Consider the following 19,610-nt stretch of genomic DNA (forward strand, 5'->3'; position numbering starts at 1 on the left):
GTCCAATATCTATCGAAGCAGAAGCTAGATACCTACCACTCATCCCGTGGGATCTTTGGTCATGAGATTTGCCATGCCTTGTTAGAAAATGCAATGTGCTCCTTCGCAAGTACAAGTACTCGCCGACATAATCCTCGTACAAGACTCATGAACTTTGCTAGATGCAAGGTTTCGTGGGGGTTGCCTTCAGGCAAATTTCATGACTGAAGCAATAATATCATTGAAACATTCGAGGAAAAAAATGCCCTAGCAGAGTAAAGGATGTCTGAGGCGGCATTGCGAAGTACGTGGTGTATGAAACCGAGTGTTATCCACGTCCTAGGCCATTGACCTGCATGAATTAATAGTGGGAAGATTAGAACTTTGCGTATACATAACACTGAAGGTCAGGCTGAACATGTAGGGTGCTATCTTTAAAATGTATTTGATAATAATTCCAAGCCTCGCTCACGTTAACGCCAATTTCCGCGGGGGAGGGAATATAGTCAGAAATAGCCAGGATGCTCCTAATTATCGCGACGCTCCACGCGGGATCCTACTATATTAGGGTTCTCTCGGAGAATTGTGGACAGGACCAGAGCCAGCTTGTAGGAGAGAGTATTAAAGACCAGCCGGTGAAGAAGAAGCCAGCGGCAGAAACCTTATGTACTGTTCCGACAGAACCAGCTTGGTGAAACACGGTGAGGAAGGCGTTGCTTTGAACCGAGAGGGCGTAAGAAGAGCGGAAGCTGTCTGGTCTGTAATAAGTGAGTGATCTTCTCTTACCATCCTTAACATTGCCAAACTGCCCGTTGTAACAGACTTTTCCAGCTATATCGTATGGAAACAAATTGAACCACTGTTGCCACGCTAGCGGTTTGCTACGAAGCAAGAAACGATAACGCACCTCGGACATGTTGGATGCCATCCGTTTTGGTATGGTTCACAATAATCCTCAGTAGGCTGTCAATGTGTCTATATAGGATAGGCACCTGTTCCTTCAAGACTCTCGAGTTGAAGGCCGGCGCTAGAAATCTGCGGACAGCGCGATGTTTTTGGTGGATTTGGCCAACTTCAACTCCCGTGTAATCTTCTTTCCATTGCTGGATCTCTGTCTTGGGAAAAGGGGAGCGGCCCTTGGTGCCGGGCATGAGAATATATAGATTCGGGTCTCAGCAGACTCATCATGATTGAGTAGCTGTATGTTTCAACTATACTGGCTCAAGCCTCCAATCTGAAGAAGGTAATTTCTGTTATCTTTGCCGCCAAAGTCGGAAGGCTGGGCGTGGCTATTCGGATAGTTTCTCTCGAACCTCTCTTTGTCCGAATGTCAGTGACTCCAGAACGCACATTCCAAGTCCCACGTTTCTTACTACAGTTCTGCACAGCTGCCGACCATAATTTCCGGAAAGAAGGGCTTAACCACATTTGCTACAAGCTGACCTCTTTCCGACGTATGATATACACCGGCCGGAGCTTATCGCGGCCAAAGAAAATTTCCGTGCTCTCCGTGTTGATGCGCCTCATTCCTGACGGCCCGCGTTGCTCAGCCTTATGATCGTGTGTGTAATGCGCCCTCTGATGCTTCCTCGAGGAAGACGCCAAGGCGGAAAGTGGAGAATCGTCAGAGTATCGCGCTACGATGGACCGAGCTATAGAGTGATGAGGCACTAAGTCGCTCAGAGTTCGAGACGGGAAGAACTATTTTTGAGCATTGACGAATCTTCCCAATCGTTTCATTTCGATACTCGATGTGAACGGTACACAATGTGAGTATGATACACATAGTCACACTAGCATCTATCGTCCCAAGCCGGAATCCCTTCATCATCGTCGGCAGACTCCCTCGGGGTTATCAGCCGTACAATGCCCCGCTACATCACGGTATTTGGAAGGATGCATCGCGCCAATTTGAGTCCTAAGGTAAATTCTCGCCAAATATGAGGTGGAAAGAAAGATGGACAACTCACATTCATGACAGTCCCATGAATGTATGCATCATGTTAAGAAAAGGCCCTCTTGACCTAGGAATAGCATGGGATGAAGCGATGCCGGCATCTCGGGATGCATGCAGATGCTCAGATATAGCATCAACAGGCATTTTGCTTCCGGAACGATTACCATCCATCTGAGTAGTTGGTGTGCAGTATCAGGTTATTTTTAAGAAATGCGATGCAACAGTTAAGCATTGCCACGTCTTGCATTATGAGCGGACAGAGACCATATGGCCGGGCTTGATCCTTCTTGACACAGCTTAATTGTTTTGAGTTCCGGATTAATATAGACTCAAGTAAGGCCGATGCCGACCAAGCTAGAAGAATGAGTAGGGAATTACATATGCGTTCGATTCAACGGAACGGGGTCTCAGTGCCGCCAAGGGAGCTGCAGAATCTGTGCTTGTGCTGAATTAGATATCTGTACGGATCCGTAGAGCTCCCGGTGGTAGAGCTTGTCGCCCAAGACCATGTCCATCCAATCAGGAATGCGGGCGCATGATGTGACGACGCCAGGGCCTGGCATCTGCCGATCCTTGTAGAAACGTTCTAATTGGCCGACCAGCTTAATCTTCAGCGCTTGCACCTGCAAGCTGCACCAATCATCATGTTGGAATAGGCTTTGACCATCTTATTGAGAATGTCTTAAGTCAGGGACTTGTTTCTGCATAAACCAATGAGGACAGTCTTGGGAATTCTTGGGCAACTTTGGGCAGACGCCAGTTGCGTTGACAGGCAATGGGCAAAGTGCCGGACGTGAAAATGTGATTGTGCTGTACATAGTGAAAGATGCGGGATTGCTGGGCAGATCACAGATTGCTCGTTCACTGTTCGAGCCTCATATGTTCTGGCACGCCCCATCACGGCGGCTGCAGAGGCCACTTGGTTGGCGAGAGGCGGATTGACGATAGTCAATGATAAAGTCGCAACTACCCGGCCTGGTGCGTCGCCATTCATGAATGAAAATTATTCTTTTTATTCTTCACGTTCTCCTAAATTGGACCCGAAATTTGTTGAAGAACATTCGGCGTCTGAAAGTATAATTCTTGCTGGTCGACCTGTACTTTCGCCTCACATTATCTGAACCACCGGTGTCTCTCACCAAGTAATACTCTGCGTCGTTCCGAATTCAAGTGCAGGACACAATGACGAGCACAAGCAATGCTTTCCCTTTAGCCACGCAAGATCCCTATACAGGCGGACAGGACAGCAGCGTGGGATCTGCGAACTCAGGAGGCTCCGTCGACAACGAGGCAGGAGCAGCTGGTAGTACCTCTGGAGCAGTGGAATTGTCTCATGGGGCCTTAGTCGCCATCATTGTCGTTGTTGTGGTCGTGGCACTGGGTGGCAGTAAGTCCAATGTTTTTCCATTTATACGATCAATGTACTAACATGCGAAACCAGTTGCATCTGCTGTGCTGTTCTATTTGGCAAAGAAGAAGGAATGGAAGATCAAAGAAAGTATACGCCGATCAGCTAGGAAGGTCGTCACTGCTTTGACACCCCGTCGCTCTGAGTTTCCGAGGTCAGTCAAAGAATCTGGCAGGTCGTCAAGGGGCCGTGTTCGACTGGATGACGTACCGCCGACTCCACGATTGAGACCGGAAGATGTCGAGAAGGGTCTAGCTGTGAAGCCTAGCATCCGCCAAAGCCCTGAGGGAAGGAATACTCGGAGCAAGTGGGCTCGAAAGTAATATAGAAGCGTTTCAGCAGTTCGTTGTTGTCAGGTGTGATTGTCTTCACTCAAAGACGGGTTGATCAATTCAAGTGGCGGTTTTTCTGATTTACATGTCTGGGGCATCGGCGTTTGGTTGTGAAGCAGGCTGCGTTTCAAGCGTGTATCATTATTTTGCATCCAGAAATACAGGGTTATGTCATTGACTCGGGTATCACATTCGTCTAAAAGTATTTGTGCTAGCACTCCGTCTGCCATCCATACGCTTGGGTTTGTATGTTGGTTCCGCGACTTCTTCGGCCTGCTTCCTCCGTCGGTTTTCTGGTACAAACGTGACAGATCTCTCTCCTACCACATCCGAGCCACGATTCTTGGTAACTCGCCCCCCCTGCTGCGTTCGAGACCCTAGAGAGGTATCCTTGGCTGATCGGCCGCCACTTCTGTTTGAGGAAGATACCCTCATGTCAAACGTGTCTCTAGGCTTCTGAGGGCGTGGGATATAAATTTTGTTGTCGTCTGAAGCATCTGAATCACTCTCGTCATCAGAAGCTTTGGGTGCTGATTTTGAGGTGGGTTCGTTGGCACCCTCAACCTTGGTGCTTGGGTTGAGTACCCTGAACTCAAAGGTATTCTCGTCAATGGCATATTCTTCATCGTCGAAGATCTGGCCGAAACGGTCATCACCCAGCATGCCGGCGTTGAAGTCAGGTGCCGTCCTCTTCTCCTGGCGTTTGACGAGGTTGTTTGCCAGCTTCTGATTGACCTTGACCTTCTTCTTGCCACGAATTCTGCTCTCACGCTCCTTGTCGATCTTCTCCTTGATTTTCTTGGTTCGTTCCTCCTCCCAGGCGTAGGGGTTGGCGATCAATCTCGCTTGGTCATACAGTTTGGACGCCACAAAGAATCCGTGCATGTAAGGGCGGAGCAAGCTTGTCTTGCCAATGAGATGATCCAAGCTGAGTGTCTTAAGCTCAGGTCTGGTGACGAATTTGTAATTCTCGTATGTTTCGGTGCGAACCTCCTCAGCCATTTCGTCGACCATGTTGTCCAGGAAGCTGGCCCATTTCGGTGCAGGACCCAGCTCGGGGATGAACCACGCGTGCTGTTGTTTGCCTTCGTTGGCGCTCAGAAGCATTCCGGTGTTTTTGCACCAGGCTACCGAGTTGATGTCGACAAGAGGTTCGACCGAAGTCCAAGGGGTGCCGTCCTGTTCGTCCCAGATCTTGACCACTCGCTTATCTGCGGAAAGGATTTTCTTCTCTTGAGAAGCAGTTGTCAGGTGCATCAGCTCCTTGACCGCAAAGCCCAGTCCTTGGTCTTTCTGAAGCAGGGGCAGAGGACTTCTAAGGTCAAATAGCTTGATCAGACCGTTCGAGGAACCTGTAGCAAGCGACAATCCAGAGTCGCTAAAATCCAGAGCGGTGATCTCGCCTTCTTGCCCTCCAATTATGCTAACTCTGTTTTTTGATCTGGGGTCCCAGAATTCAATGGTGCCTTTCGATGTTCCGAATGCTGCCAAATTGTGAGTGTTCTCGGCCTGAGCAGCAACAAGAACGGCGCCAACATTGATGCTGCCTTGAAGGCCCCTTTCAACGCCCTCGTCGGCGCCGAGTTCAATCTGGTATGACTTCATGAATCTTCCGACCTCAAGGTTCAGTCGGAAGACCTCTCCATGGCCGTCGGCATCGAGACCAACTGCTGGGACTAGCGCCTCGGCGGAGTGACGGTCGTAAATAAGATCTCTTCCGTAACGGGGGATCCTGGTTTCGTAGTGTAGGGCGCCTTGGCCCTGCAGCTCGATCTTGCGATCACTCTGGAGGTGGATAGACTTTGTGTAGTCGGTGGAGAGGAGCTGGAAGGTCGTGTTCAAAGAGGTGGTGTGACGGGCAAAGGACAGAGAAAGATGTGATAGCTGATGGACATGGATCTGAGGCTTGTATGTGCCGGTAGACATCAACCAATCGCCGTCATCTGAGACGCGGACACACTGGCTGGCCTCCTCGAACTCGAAGTCCTGGAGCAGCTCAATGCGATTCTGGTACTCGGCATCGTTCTTCAAACTCCGCTTCCTTCGGCGTGCAAGCCAGTCTGGAAGTGGCCGGGCAGTTTCGGCACCAGCTACGGTGTATACGGACACGTCGCCAGCCTTCTCGGCTTTCATCGTGCTCGAAAGAATGGCGTTGCGAATTGCTGGGGTGCAGAGATGGAGGGAAGGCGGAAGAGCGGACGGGGATTTCTGCGAATGCCAGGAAAATTATGGCGGGGCCTTTGCTTATCGGCTTATCTCGCAGATGTCCACGACGGGGACGGCGACAGCGACGGCGACGGGGACACAGTGCCACAGGCGCTAAATTAGCAGGCTGCAAAGCACCCACAACCATCCTTTGAACGCTAGGCTAACCTTGGGCCCTTAAAATGTACAGTACGGAGTACATAACTTCATGCCTACGGTAACTCGAGGTCGATTCTGTACCCAAAATTCATCGAACAATTGCACATGGATGAATGATACGCTACATGTATATGTACATGTGAGTAGTAAACCAGGCACTGCGTAAGGCACGGCGATAGATGAGGTATACACAGTGATTGGATTGGGTTGGACTGGTGCCTGTCAGCCGCAACATCGACCGCCTCAGTCGGGTTGCCTCTGCTTTCTTCTGCTTCTTCTTTCTGATTGTCATTATCATTCTTATTACTATTACAGTATGATTGCTATTAACACTGTGGAGGGCGCGGGGGAACGGGAGGCACGCGCATGTGCTCTCTCACCTTATCCCGCGAGGACCCTCGATTTGACCTGGTCTAAGGATAATAAGACCAAGGCCGACATGAGCTCGGACCCTGCGTATGTAGCTTTGCGAATTACCGAGTACCTACCTACCTTCTTAGTAACAACCTTATTCGCTCGAACTCTACTATCCTACCAGACGGCAGGGCATCCTTTTGTATCTCGTGTTGCGACAACGACCCTGAACGCTTGCAGCATCAACTCTACAGCTCTGGGCGACTGCTGCTCGAACTTGCAAACCCTCCGATTTCGACAAGATCCGCTGCAGACGTTGACTTTGTGCCCCTTATTTGCGATGGGGTCAAGCACCTGGCGTGCGCGAAACGAGACCCCCAAATGCGACAGCCGCGCTGCCTCGATGCACGCCCGCTTGATCTTTCACCTCGCCCATCCGTCTTCGCGCCCATCAACACCCCACGGCTGGTAGTCGTGGTTGACCATCAGCCTGGCCCAACAACCCACGTAATAGTCCATTTTCGGGCATAGACAGAGACAGACGGAGACAGACGGAGACAGAAGCAGAGCCAGACACAGAGACAGGGACAAGGGGATTCAACGAGAGACACGACTTACGACATGGATACTGCTGATTACGAAACTAATGCTCTAGTGGTTGTAAGTCTAGACACAGAGAGCACAACGTCGTGAACGCATCACAGTCTGACTGATCGCCCTCGTTAGAATAACATCTCTTCCATTGCTTACGCCTTCTACGAACTCAATTCGCCGCCCGCCGACTTCCTCGGACACGGAGCCCTTGACTTGGAAGGCACCCTGCGGAAAGATGGTTACCTGGCGCATATAGATACCGCCCGGCGCGGCATCTGGTGCTTTCACTTGCGTAGGAGAGATGCACACCAGCAACAAGAGGCCAGAGGCTTCGCCAAGTCGATCGAGTCTTATGGATACAGCCTCTCAATGGTCGAGGAAGGCACATATGAGCCCTCTGCACTCCTCAAGAACAAAGGCAGCGCAGGACTGAATGCAGCCAACACCCCAAGCAGCTCTTCTTCGAGCTCATCGAACCCCTTGGATGCCGCATTCAGGGCTCACCCACCTCCGGCTCTCCCTGGCACTGTCCTTGATCAAGATGCCAAGACATTGGCTCTTGCGGACCCGAGAACCCCCACCACCACAACTGTCAAAGAGGCACATGAATATCTCATATCCGCCGCCCTCTCTGCTCTACTGTCAGCATTTTGTGCTAAGCTAGGGGCTACTCCGTTGAACGCGCGCACCATCCTTCTCCCGCAACAAATACAGGGCCAAAACGGCCTTCCCATACCCATCTTGGCTTCGTTACGAGTATATTTAACAACCACCGGTGCCCTTGTCTCACTTCTGAGTCTAACCCCAGTCGAAGGCCTCATCTCGCTGTCCGACAGTCCCTTACCACCCTTGCTAGGCATCACTGTATTGGCAGCTCCTTTGGGCATGTTTGCAACATGTCAGGCTATCACTGAGAACGAACAGTCTTCAAGCCACAGTGTGCTGGCACAATCACCCGACACCCAGGTGTCGCGTGTACGCCCGGAGAAGGAGAATGGACATTGGCGGGCCATCTGTACAAAGCTGCTAAGGGCTAAAAATCTGCCATACCCCATCAGTGGCACTCAGAAGTGGCTCAGTCTACAGCGTGTGAGAAGGAAACCCGTTGAGCATGGCTATGATGGAAAAAGAACTCCCATGGTCAACAATCTGTCACCTAGCATGTCGTGGCCCTCGAGTCTTTGCTTTTGCAAGTCGTTCTCGAAGTTGACCGTCAATAATGGCCATGTTGAACCATCTGCGCACACCCCAAATGCCTCTTTTGACCCACTCATAAACGCCAAATCATGGTTCCTCGGCCTAGGCGAACGCGAAGAGGCCTTGGCCAAGAAGAAGCAGGAAAGAGAAGCTGCCGTTGCTGCCGCCGCCGCCGCCGCTCGGCAGCTAGGCCCAAACGCGCAGCCACAGCCAAATAGCGCCTTGTCCCCCATAGCATTACACAGACCCAGCAACGCCGGTCTACCTGCGGGGGCTATGTATCCTACACCACCCGACGGCGTGCAGACCATGGTTGGTTTTACGCCTTCAATGGATGGGGGGCCCATGTCTAGCCCCGGCCACCATATCGGCACAACCGCCGTGGCTGATGCTGACACCAACATAACTGCGGCGGGAGAAGCATTTCAAGATGGCTGGGAGAATACGGAGGTCAAAAGAGAGCGTGGCAACAGCTCGTTCGAGTCTGAAAATCTGTTCGGAGACCTTGGACCAGACATGTTCGGCGATAATGACATCACCGATGCTGATTTCAGTTTCTTTGACGAGCAACCGGGTGGCATGGACCTAACACTTGACGTTATGGATATGACCAATACCAATAGTCTTCTTGACATGGCTCAAAATTTCCACAATGCGACGGTACCCGTAGCCAAAACCGAACCGATTGAGCCACCACCGCCTTCATCAGCACCTCCAGCACCAGTGTTTGCCAAGCCGGAGTTGAAGGATGCGAGAAGCTCTTTGAACGAGCAGCCTAGACGGTATACAGAACCTCAGGTCGATCGGCAAAGCTCCATACCGACGAAGCGACAAGCTAGCCCCTTTACCCCGGACACTGTTTTTAAACGCATTAGAGCCTCGATCGACAGCCATAACACAGCACATCAGAAGCAGAGTTCCAAATCATCGCAGCCAGGAAGCATATTCGACAAAGTCAACTTCGGCCCTAGCCTTTCCGTGGTCAATCGCAAATACCAAGGCACCGGTCGCTTCAGTTTCTCCCTTGGCCGAGACGAAGAATCAAAGCCTTTTAGTTTTAATGCACCACCAACAACAGATTATCTGCAGCGTCACGGGAAAGGACGAAGATTTCCGAAAGACCCTCCGGCAAATGTCGGCGAGCTATTTGCCCGGGTGACCAACCGCCAGGGCTCAGCCTCACAACACCCAAGCCCCACGAGATTCGACGATCCAGCGTCAGATGCCGATGAAGTCAGTCTTATGTCTGACCAAGATGACTCAAGTTATGAAAGTGATGAGCCCTCATCACCTTTCAAGACGGGGAGTTTGAGGCGAAGACGAGTGGATGATGACGAGCAGTCGCTAGCTACCTCGCTTAGAGAACTAGAGTATCTAGATGCTACATCTCCCAACTTGTCGGTGGATCTGCCTAGATTCTCCAAATCGGATGTCGACCTACCACTGACGAGGTATTTTGCCGACGCTGAACCCATGACTGCACCGATATCCCTTTCTGATCATGACTTTATTATTGCCGCACAAGTTTTGACAGAGCAAGCTTGCGTAAGCACCCTGGGTTTCAACGCTGAATCCACAATATCTCTTCAATCAAAATCAGATCAGCGACGTGAGCTGTTGTCCATCACAAATCTTGCGATGGAAGAGCTCCGATCTGTTCTGCCTAATTGGTTCGGGGATTGCAATGAACTCTCCTTTAGGCCCTTCCTCGAGATTCCAGATGTACCTTTGCTGGGCCAGCCAACTCGAATGCAGCCTCGACCTCCGGGCGCTGAGCAACTGAAACCAAGTAATCTGTTTCAAGTTCCTTCGCCTCGCTTCGAAATGCGACGGTATGATTCTAAACTATCAGTTTTGCCATCAGCGGTGACATTTTGGGAGAGTTTGGGGCTGGGCCCATCGAATGGCGCGAAAGACATCAACGCAGTCTGCATATACCCTCACAATGAGGGACTGTCCGATGATTCGAGTTCTTTCTTGGAAAAAATGCAAGGTGCTTACGAGTCGTTAAGATTAGGCTCTTTCGACCGAATGTCTGCATCACCAGACGTCCCCGGTGGGCTGCTTTCATATGAGGTGGAGAAGTCTGGCCAGGACCTTTTTTCTTCTTCAATTCTGGGAACCTCGCTTCTGAGCGGTTTGACAAAACTCAGTGATGTGTTGTCACATCTCACAGTCAAGGAGACGAATTTTGTGATATTTTTTGTCTACTCCAACAAGGTATCAGGATCAGCTGTGGAATCATGTTATGCGTTCCACCAACTCTTTGACAGGTACAAGAAGCTGCTTTTTAGCAGCAGAAAAAAGGTTGAAAACGAAATAGTGTTACAGCTAATCCCCATGGACTTCGTTGCCTCGACAGACTCTCTGCCCACTCCGACGCCTGTTGACTACGCTAAATTGGCAGTTGAGACTTACGATCGCTGCACTCTCTTCGGCGGTCCGATGCCTGCTCCTGCGATTGTCCTTGAACAAACAATACCGCGCATGATAGATTTTAAGTTATCAACAGCGCCTTCTGCTTCACTTCTTCACGAAAACACATGTCTACATATAGCATACGCGCAAAGTGTGGACGATCGATGGATCACTGCCGCTTGGACCGACAACCGTGGTAGTCAGCAGATCACAGCGTCATATTGCCTAGGCCGAAAAGGCAAAGCTATCTGCACTCCATTCAGCGATGTGGCCCAGGAGATATGGGCAACAACGCTTGAGATGATCAATACATGGAAGGTACACTGGAGGGTCATTATAACCAAATGCGGTATCATGGAACCAGTAGAGGTCGAGTTATGGTCCAGCTTAGCACAAGCCGAGTCAAAAGCCAATATCACCTTAACATTGATGACAGTCGACACGGATCCGTCTTTGCAGCTTCTACCACCTGAAATCAAAATATCCAGCAATGCGCCCGCCATCTTTTACACTACACCAGTCTCGACTCCACAAGCATCTATGGTCTCGCCGGAACAGTCAGGCAACCCACCGACACCTTCTTTACGTGATGCAACAAGTGCGCCAACGCCAGGTGGACCTGGGGATACCGCTCCAGAATCAGACGCAGAAGCGACCCTGACTGATATCACGGATCAAACCTGGGGCGCCATTCAAGCGCATCGTTTGAATAACTCTAGCTCGCTCCTGGATCTCAATCCAGCCATTGTAAGCGGGTACCTAGTGAAGAAAGGCGGTGCTAAGATCGATGATCCACCAGCCGTCATGGAAGTCAACGTCGTCCACAATGAGGGCAACCCCAGGGCATATGAGACGCTACTGCGGGAGATGCTCGCCTACTTCCGCGGGTTGGGCACACTAGCGCGTGCTCGAGGTATTACTGATAAAGAGACAGATGTTCGACCTTGGCATATCGCTGCGGCGGAGAATGGTGCCAGAGCTTTATACATGCTCATGTGAGCGTTGTGCATCTATTGACTGGTACTCGAACCGGCCGGTACTATTCAGGATTCAGTCAGCATGTAATTGTACGAATTGTCCGGCAAGTTATAATGCTATTACTCGAAACCAGTGTCTACATATATCCATTGAATTTATACAAAGTTTATCTAAACCTGTCCTGACTTTTGTATCCGGCGGGGTTGCTTCTGGGCTTGTAACTACCAGTAGCCGGAATCCGCTCTTCACTTCTTTCTGTCTTTACTAGAATCGAGCACGCTACTACTCACTTAACGTTCATCAAATCTAGTCTTGATCTGCGTCTGAACCCCGATTTGGCCTGTTGGCGGAAAACACAACGCCTCCTCGCTAGAATTATCATCCAACACACTTTTCCCGAGCACTGCCGTTGAACCCTTGCCGATTTCCGTCCTGTTGGTCCCGCTCTGTAGCCCGAATCTATTGTCACCCCTTTCCATGCTATGCAGCTCCAACGTCCCGTTCCTATCCCTCGACTTGAAGGCACCCGAGGCCGAGGACGACTTGAGATACGAGGACCCCTTGTTGCCATTGGACTTGTTGTATGATGAGCCCAGGAGGCGGGGCATATAGCGTGATGCGATGGGCTTCATTGACGGGATCGAGGCTGCGAGGATGCCGATATTCAGCTCGATTACTGACCAGTACATGGCGCCCGAGATAACGTAGGTCGCGTCCTCCGAGACGAGCATCTGCGGGATGAATGTTATGCGGACGATGGACGATATACAGGCACTAGGCACAGATCGGAGTCAGCTTTTTGTGTTTTCCTTACCCGGTAACGAGTGAGGGCAACTCGAATAGACTTACAAGAGTCCCAAGCACAGAATGACACCCAGGCCTATCTTCTGTCTCTGAGGTATCTGCAGGTTGATGATGAGCTTGATGGGCAGGGTGTACGTCAAAAGGTCTGTGAAGATGTTGACCGCCGCGTTCGCCAGGTAGAAGGCGTTGATGTTGATGCACTTCTTGTCGGTGATGGTCTGGTCGTAGGCGGCCTGAACGGGCGTGCACTGGAAGATGGCCGCCAGCACGTTGCCGCCCGCCTGGCAGCAGACCACCCCGACCATGACCAGCGCGAGCCGCCTCAGCGTGCGGTCGCCAAGCCGCATGTACAGCGCCAGCACGGAGATCTTGATGAAGCCCAGCGTGGCATTGTAGAAGATGGAGGACAGCCAGACCACCTGCGCGTAAGCCGTCAGGTTATTGTTCTCCTGCGCCAAGGCCGCTTCGATGTGCTGGCCGAGCCCGTGTTGGACGGCTGCGATGGTCACGGCCATGAAACTCCAGGACAATAGCGCCGCGATACAAATGAGGACTGCGATGATACTTGTCAATACAATGTATACTCCACATGGCCCGAGAGCAGGTGGTGGGACTTACTATCATCGGAGCCAATATGCTTCACCAGGAAGATTCGGGCCCACAAGCGCAGAGATATTGCGATGAGCGTCATGATCCCGAAGACGATGGCGACGGACATCACCGTCGGTCCCTGGGTGTCGAGCGCCATGGCCGGTTTATGTGTATACCAGGACGAGGAAGGAAAGCACGGAAAAGAAAAGACAAAGGAATGTGAACTGCAAAATTCAAAGTATACTCCAGCACCGACGACCGCATCCAAGTTCGAACGTCAAAATCAGTCTGGTCCGAACAACTACAACACAACTAATTGTTCAAGTGTTCGAAACCGGGCTGGTCTCCGCTCCGTGGGAGACGGACGTCTTATTTCACCAGAAAGCGTTGCCTTTTTTCCCATCCCAGCACACGACCTGAACTGGGGTACGTTTAGGGGGGGTTTTGGGAAGAAGAGCCTGCCATTGGTTCACAGGGGGGGTTCTGTTGCGAAGTAGGAGAAACCTTAAATGACGATCTGACGCATCGTAAAGTAGCACTCGCCTGAAGTACCGTTAAAGCAGTCGTTATGAGCAACGAAGATATTATGTCGAGGGACCCATGACTGCCCAACTTGTAACGTTAATTCCTGAAGCAAACGCTGCTCGCAAAGAGCGCTTTGTGACTTGGCTACTGTGAGAAGTTACTTGGTCAAGCGTGACAGGGGCCATAAGGTCCCTACGCCCTTTGACAATCTCGCCTGTTCGTAGTACGGGATCGAATGGGATTACGTACTCTTACGAGCTGCAAAAATCAAACCTAGGACGACTAATAGAATCCCATCGAACCCGAGGAGGCGTGTTGTGCACCTAGGTCGGGGGTTTATGAAACAGGTTGCTTTTCTTTGAACTGCCGGTCGCGCGTCAAGCGTGCCAGTCAAACAAATTGTTGGAAAGGAGAAATATCACATGAGCGCCTCTTGGTTGTCATAAATGCTAAGCGGAAAGATCTTCAGGGGATTGCCTCTGCATGAGGAAACACCCTCGTAGACAGACAGTACTGATCAGGCAATGCGAATGCCCCCTCTCCCCCAAAACTCATAATATGCCACATACAATATGGTTTGGAACGTCCAGCCAACCGAAATAGGGCTCTGTACGGTACAGAGTCGGTCCACTTAAGTTATGCCTAGTTTCCATATCGAATCTGGCTCCTCTGTGGGGTCTGTGATCAACATTTAGACGCGGCGAGGGGGACTGACACTGGTCTAAGCCTCCTGCCGAGCACCGAGAATACGGGGCAAGAATTCTGGGCATGGCCTGACGCGTGATACATCATGTTGCGAAGTAGTCAGGCTTAACCGACAGGTTTCATGCAAAAGAATTTCAAGTGGGTAACTTCTTCTGCGAGAAATTTCGGAACGGTCAGTCACACACGACATTACGGGGCAGTACTGTATATACATATGTAGGCAAGGTAGGATTGGCAAACCACACTTGGTACAGAAATTTGGAGCGGTCCGATTTTTCGAGAAATTCGCGGAACGCTTACTCGCATGCGAAGTTGGCATACCCGGCGCCGAGGACGCCGAAGAAGAGAGGCACCCCCCACGCTGCAATTTGCATTGTCAATCCTTCGGCTGCTCACCGTTGACGTTCGGCCGGTGTAACTCATCCCCTGTTGATCGTCTTCGTTATCGCTTCCACGTGAACCGACATGACTGGCAACGGACTTAGATGTTCGAGCCACTTCACAGATACCGGCCATCCCATTCTGGGATATGGCGAATTGGTTGGGGGAGGGGCAAAAGATGATATATCGTCTTGAGCGGCTCAGTCGAATACGCTAATTTTGCGACACCGTCAGAAAAAGCCATTGCAGTTTGGTTATGTCAAGAAATGTTTGCTAAAAAAATGCCATATTCAGTAATCGATATGTAGATGATGCAAGGTTTCTTTTATAACTGCTACTGTGTACATATAGTAGTACATTACCCAGTCTCCGGAAAAAGAATAATCTCGTTAGAATTGAGCGAGCGAACGCCACCAAGCCCTGCGCGATGCAACGCTGCTGCATTAGTATAGGCCGGCCCGTCTTCCGCTATAGCCCCCGCGGCCTCCAATCGCAAGCGCCGCAAACTAGGCTGAGGAGGAATATGTCCAGGGCCAGCAGCTCCACCAGCGTTCCAGGGATGGCTATTATGTTGTTTACAGAAAGAGATCTGCCATGGGCTACGATCTACCTGGGTTTGTCTCATCGCAGGTGGGGGTGGATTGTGGGAACTTTGATGCTGGTCGCAGAAATTGCAATCATATTGGAAGCGAAGCCATGTGTTTATTGCGCACATGTTGTTTTCGATAGGTTAATTTTTCTCTCCATTTTTATTCTTCTTCTTGGATAGAAAGAAATCGTCTCTCGATATGGCTGTGCTACTAAGAAATGTCGAATGAGACGCTCTTTACACAACGCGTGTCTAGTGGTTATGGGCTTCTTCTGATTATCTGCCAAGACGCTCGCTTAGCTTGACGGTCCGAGTATCGACATGTTCGTGTATCTCTGCGCCTGTAATGGGACAATTGGCAGATTGGCTCCAGGGTGGGAGCAATTTGTCTTGACCATTATGCTGTGCCCAACAACAAGTCAACTCTCACAAGTCGGCCAAGAACGAGGGCGTCAGTAATATAAGGCCTCCAAGCCCTTGCCCAAGTTCCCTAGGTTAGGCAAGTTTTCGCAAAACGTCACAACGGGGTGGACAACTGCCAGGCTTCTGAAGCTGGTTTCTCCTCACCAAGGAGTCATGCGGGCCGTTCTTCTAGCTCGGGGGGGCCCATCCGAAATGAATTGGTGCGGTGGGCCATCAATATCCACCGACAAGGATCGGGGTCCCTGCAACAGCCAGACATTGTGCGAATTTCCATGCGACAGGCGAGCAAAATATTATGCCCTGTATGCCTGCTTGACAGGTTACAATGACTCCAACGAAATACCGGGGGGTTTGCCCCTCAGTATGCTTCGAAGCAAGGGAATGCATAAGATGGACACACAATGTCAATACAAAGAGATCGTGCCTAGCGGGTTTGCCGTGGTTCAGTCCCACATTGACCATCAGATCGTGAATGAGGAGGATACCTGATTCGGGACAAAGTTACATACAATGGCAAAGCACTTGCATGAGCTTATGGCTTCCCTGTTCAAAAAAGTACGATAATCGCTGAACCCCGTTCCCATCTCCTAATACTTCGCATGTTACTGGTGGGTTCGAAAGCACAGGTCTCGGCAGCTGGTTTTCTTTTCTGTTTCCCTTCCTCCCAAATATTTGGAGAAGAAAACGAAAAAGGAAACGAATGTGACCTGTAGCTTTCATGACTGGTCCTTGAGTTGTGACAGGACCGAAGTATCATGGTGTTGCTTAGCATAAGCAACTTTGCCCTACTTGGGTTGGCATATGTCTTGTTTAAGATCGTATACCAAATAGTATACTACCGCTTTTTGAGTCCGTTGGCTCAGTTCCCTGGGCCGTTCTGGGGGAGCGTCACGAGACTGTGGATCGCATATCACAACGTGAAAGCTGACGAGCCTGAGGCTGTGCGAGAGTTGCACCAGAAACATGGTATGCGATGATATGCGCGATGAGAGAACATATACAGCACCATGCTAACTGCCCGTACAGGACCGATCATTCGCATCACGCCCACGATGCTCATCGTGAGCGACGCGACCAAGCTGCCCGAGATCTACAGCCGCAATGCGAACAAATCGAAGCACTACATCACGGGCAGCTTTGGCGACACCGAGTCGTTGTTCAACATGCAGGACCACAAGGTCCACGCCCACTTCCGAAAGATCGCGGCGAGCCCTTATGCTTTCTCGAACATCAAGAAGATGGAGCCGCTCATCGACGCCAACATCGAAAAGTGGATTGGCAAGCTTGAAACTCTATTTGCAAAGGACGGGAAGCCGTTCGACTTCTCGCCATGGGCTGTGTACATGGCGTATGATATCATTTCCGAGGTCGGATTCGGTGCGCCGTTTGGATTCATCGAGCAAGCGAAGGACGTCGAGGGTCTTATACAGGGCTTCCACGATGGACTAGTGCCTTTCGGTCTTATGGCTCGATTGTATCCTTTCACCAACTGGGTCAAGGGCACTTTTCTGGGTAAACATCTGGTCGCTTCTCCTGAGCAGGAATCTGGTATCGGCACGTTGATGCGCTTTCGTGATAGGCTCATTAAGCAGCGTTACGAGGACATCGAAGCCGGTAAGAATGATGGCCGAATCGATCTGCTTCAAGTGTAAGTTAACCAGCGTCGGATCCAGTTTAGATTTGGCAGAAGCTCATCAAAGACAGGTTCATCGAAGCCCGAGACGACAATGGGGAGCCGTTAGACCTCGAATACATCAAAGCTGAGATTCTGCTGGTACTCCTGGCAGGAGCAGACACGACCGGTACAGCATTTCAAGCGTTCATGAAACAAGTCATGTCTCGGCCCGACGTTTATGAGAGGATGATGGCCGAGATCGACAGCGCGACGCGAGCGAAGAAGCTCTCCCCTATGCCGCAATACGACGAAGTCCTGGAACATTGCCCTTACTACATCGCATGTGTCCGCGAAGCGATGCGACTGAACCCCTCCGCCCCCAACATATTCCCGCGCCTGGCACCCAAGGGCGGCCTGGAGCTCTTCGGCAAGTTCGTGCCTGAGGGTACTGAACTTACATGCAACCCGTGGATCGTGCACCGGGACACCAACATCTATGGTGCTGACGCGGACGAGTACAAGCCTGAGCGCTGGCTGGACGTAGAGCGGGCCAAGCTCTATAACAAGTACTCGATGGCGTTTGGCTATGGTGCGCGGGCTTGTCTGGGCAAGGACATTGCGAGTATGGAGCTGTACAAGGGACCTTTGCAGTTTTTCCGTACTTTTAGGCCAAACATGGTCAAGCCAGGAACATATGTGTACAAGGGCGGAATCTCATATTTTGAGAACATGGAGATCTCCATCGAGCGGAGAGCAGCAGTCATATAGATCATGTTTATAGCTGTATATTCTAGCTCTTATATTTGATCTGTCGCTGGCGAATAAATATCATTCGAACACGTCAGGGCTTGGGTTTGAGTTGGATTGCCCGATGAGAGCTTCTAATCCTCCAAGAAGCCAGGGAAAAGATACCGGGCGGCTTCCAGCGCCTTCTCGCTTCGCCCCTCGGGCTTTGTGCAGAAAGACACAGCGCCCTTGCTCTGTCCTTCCCAGTGCTTGGCAGTAACCAAATCGCTGTTCTCCTCTTTGGTTAACTCGTCCAAAACAGCGCCTACCAGCCGCTTGGCGTTCTGACTGTTTGCGTTCATGTATTGGAAAACCATGGAGACATCGACATCGTCGGTGCTGTGCCAGCAGTCGTAGTCTGTGGCCATGCAGATCATTTGGTACGCCATCTCGGCTTCACGGGCGAGCTTGGCTTCGGGCAGAGCAGACATGTTGATGACGGATCCTCCCCAGGCGCGGTACAGGTTCGACTCGGCGCGGGTGGAAAACTGGGGTCCCTCTGTATTCTAGTTAGCCATGCCCTGCGACTTGCTTGCCGCGAAGGGGGGGGGGGGGGGGGGGGGGGGGGGACAAAGTAGCAGAACTTACCCATGCAGATGATAGTTCCCTTGTCGTGCAGCTTCACGCCGTCGCCCTGCATGGCGGCAGCGCACTCCTTGACCACACCAACGATCTTGCTGTCGAAAGGGTCGCCGAAGGGTATGTGGCCCACAAGACCACCCTCGAAGAAGGTGAACGGGCGGATGCCCTTGGTACGGTCGATGATCTGATCAGGCACCACAAAGTCCATAGGCTTGATCTCTTCCTGCAGCGACCCAACAGCGCTGAAGGCAATCACACAGCGCACGCCGATATGTCGCAGAGCTGCGATGTTGGCGCGTGCGGGCACCTCGTGCGGCGCATGCTGGTGGTGAATGCCGTGGCGAGCGAGGAATGCGACCGGGACACCGTTGTGCTCGAGGATTTGGATCGGGGCAGATGGATAGCCCCAAGGGGTCGATGGGTTCACCTCGGCGACGGGGGTGAAGCCATCGATCTTGTAGAGACCCGTGCCGCCAATGACGGCGATGTGGACCGGGCCTGAGGACGACGCTTTGTTAGAGAAAAATTCGACGTTATTCCGAATGCTTTACAGGCGCGACGGGCGTAGAATATCGCGACAGCGGGGTAGTTCCAACTGCCAAAATCTTCGGAGGGGTATGCAGGAAATCGGAACTCACGGTCATATTTTTGGGGGAGGGAAGCCATTGTGGTTGACTTGCTCGATGAGAAGGCACGAATGTCGCGGATAACGCAAAGCTCACCAGAATACAATATGTATTAGGGAAATGAGAGAAAGAGAGACAAAAAAAGATTCAAAAAAAAATAATTGGATTCGCAAGGTTCCTATGCGCTCGGGTTTAAATGTGAGCACTATAGCAGAAGTGCCCCGCGATACTTAATCACTAACTTAAGCAGCTTCTAATCTATTAGCGGCTGGTTCCATGAAAATTACCAATCCGTATTAAGCACGACATTCACCTCCTCCATCAAAGTCCTTGCTCTTATCCACGTCAATATTGCTTCATGACATGAAGTTCTGCCGTCGCATTTTACGCAGCACAAACATC

The 19,610-nt window shown here is 51.2% G+C and overlaps 7 protein-coding genes across 7 annotated transcripts; 3 read left to right on the forward strand and 4 right to left on the reverse strand.

The window, feature by feature from the left end:
- Positions 1–394: 394 nt before the first annotated feature.
- Positions 395–1,366, reverse strand: BKA67DRAFT_388097 (uncharacterized protein). The gene is made up of 2 exons (XM_046096599.1): positions 887–1,366; positions 395–732 (listed from the first exon to the last, which is right to left on the reverse strand). Exons 1-2 carry the CDS (start codon positions 1,128–1,130, stop codon positions 539–541), a joined length of 438 nt encoding a protein of 145 aa, XP_045953995.1. The 5' UTR covers positions 1,131–1,366; the 3' UTR covers positions 395–538.
- A 1,752-nt stretch (positions 1,367–3,118) lies between these two features.
- Positions 3,119–3,667, forward strand: BKA67DRAFT_662271 (uncharacterized protein; the record flags this gene model as incomplete). Its single annotated transcript, XM_046107966.1, has 2 exons — positions 3,119–3,323; positions 3,378–3,667. The coding sequence occupies 2 exons, from the start codon at positions 3,119–3,121 to the stop codon at positions 3,665–3,667; spliced, it is 495 nt and encodes a 164-aa protein (XP_045953996.1).
- Positions 3,668–5,887, reverse strand: BKA67DRAFT_388120 (WD repeat-containing protein-like protein). Its single transcript, XM_046096600.1, has one exon. The coding sequence runs from the start codon at positions 5,807–5,809 to the stop codon at positions 3,863–3,865; it is 1,947 nt and encodes a 648-aa protein (XP_045953997.1). The 5' UTR covers positions 5,810–5,887; the 3' UTR covers positions 3,668–3,862.
- Positions 5,888–7,015: 1,128 nt separating this feature from the next.
- BKA67DRAFT_523455 (mediator complex subunit 13 C-terminal-domain-containing protein) lies at positions 7,016–11,602 on the forward strand (the record flags this gene model as incomplete). Its single annotated transcript, XM_046098471.1, has 2 exons — positions 7,016–7,054; positions 7,121–11,602. The coding sequence occupies 2 exons, from the start codon at positions 7,016–7,018 to the stop codon at positions 11,600–11,602; spliced, it is 4,521 nt and encodes a 1,506-aa protein (XP_045953998.1).
- Positions 11,603–11,871: 269 nt separating this feature from the next.
- Positions 11,872–13,133, reverse strand: BKA67DRAFT_662274 (uncharacterized protein; the record flags this gene model as incomplete). Its single annotated transcript, XM_046107967.1, has 3 exons — positions 11,872–12,355; positions 12,431–12,938; positions 13,004–13,133. 3 exons carry the CDS (start codon positions 13,131–13,133, stop codon positions 11,872–11,874), a joined length of 1,122 nt encoding a protein of 373 aa, XP_045953999.1.
- Positions 13,134–16,354: 3,221 nt separating this feature from the next.
- Positions 16,355–17,982, forward strand: BKA67DRAFT_594544 (flavonoid 3',5'-hydroxylase; the record flags this gene model as incomplete). Its single annotated transcript, XM_046105061.1, has 3 exons — positions 16,355–16,565; positions 16,626–17,247; positions 17,304–17,982. 3 exons carry the CDS (start codon positions 16,355–16,357, stop codon positions 17,980–17,982), a joined length of 1,512 nt encoding a protein of 503 aa, XP_045954000.1.
- A 56-nt stretch (positions 17,983–18,038) lies between these two features.
- BKA67DRAFT_388173 (phosphorylase family protein) lies at positions 18,039–19,369 on the reverse strand. The gene is made up of 3 exons (XM_046096601.1): positions 19,221–19,369; positions 18,589–19,080; positions 18,039–18,499 (listed from the first exon to the last, which is right to left on the reverse strand). Exons 1-3 carry the CDS (start codon positions 19,246–19,248, stop codon positions 18,096–18,098), a joined length of 924 nt encoding a protein of 307 aa, XP_045954001.1. The 5' UTR covers positions 19,249–19,369; the 3' UTR covers positions 18,039–18,095.
- Between the last annotated feature and the right edge of the window lie 241 nt (positions 19,370–19,610).

This window comes from Truncatella angustata (assembly GCF_020726525.1).
Source record: "Truncatella angustata strain MPI-SDFR-AT-0073 chromosome Unknown BKA67scaffold_8, whole genome shotgun sequence".
Lineage (NCBI taxonomy): Eukaryota > Fungi > Ascomycota > Sordariomycetes > Amphisphaeriales > Sporocadaceae > Truncatella > Truncatella angustata.

What these genes read in the sequence shown, in the direction of transcription:
- BKA67DRAFT_388173 (XM_046096601.1), bottom strand. Translation starts at nt 19,248, where the DNA reads ATGGCTTCCCTCCCCCAAAAATATGACC. An exon ending in CCTCCCCCAAAAATATGACC is followed by an intron (nt 19,081 to 19,220) that starts GTGAGTTCCGAT and finishes CGTCGTCCTCAG; the next exon opens with GCCCGGTCCACATCGCCGTC. An exon ending in GGGAACTATCATCTGCATGG is followed by an intron (nt 18,500 to 18,588) that starts GTAAGTTCTGCT and finishes ACTAGAATACAG; the next exon opens with AGGGACCCCAGTTTTCCACC.
- BKA67DRAFT_388097 (XM_046096599.1), bottom strand. Translation starts at nt 1,130, where the DNA reads ATGCCCGGCACCAAGGGCCGCTCCCCTTTTCCCAAGACAGAGATCCAG. An exon ending in TGGCATCCAACATGTCCGAG is followed by an intron (nt 733 to 886) that starts GTGCGTTATCGT and finishes ATTACAGACCAG; the next exon opens with ACAGCTTCCGCTCTTCTTAC.
- BKA67DRAFT_388120 (XM_046096600.1), bottom strand. Translation starts at nt 5,809, where the DNA reads ATGAAAGCCGAGAAGGCTGGCGACGTGTCCGTATACACCGTAGCTGGT.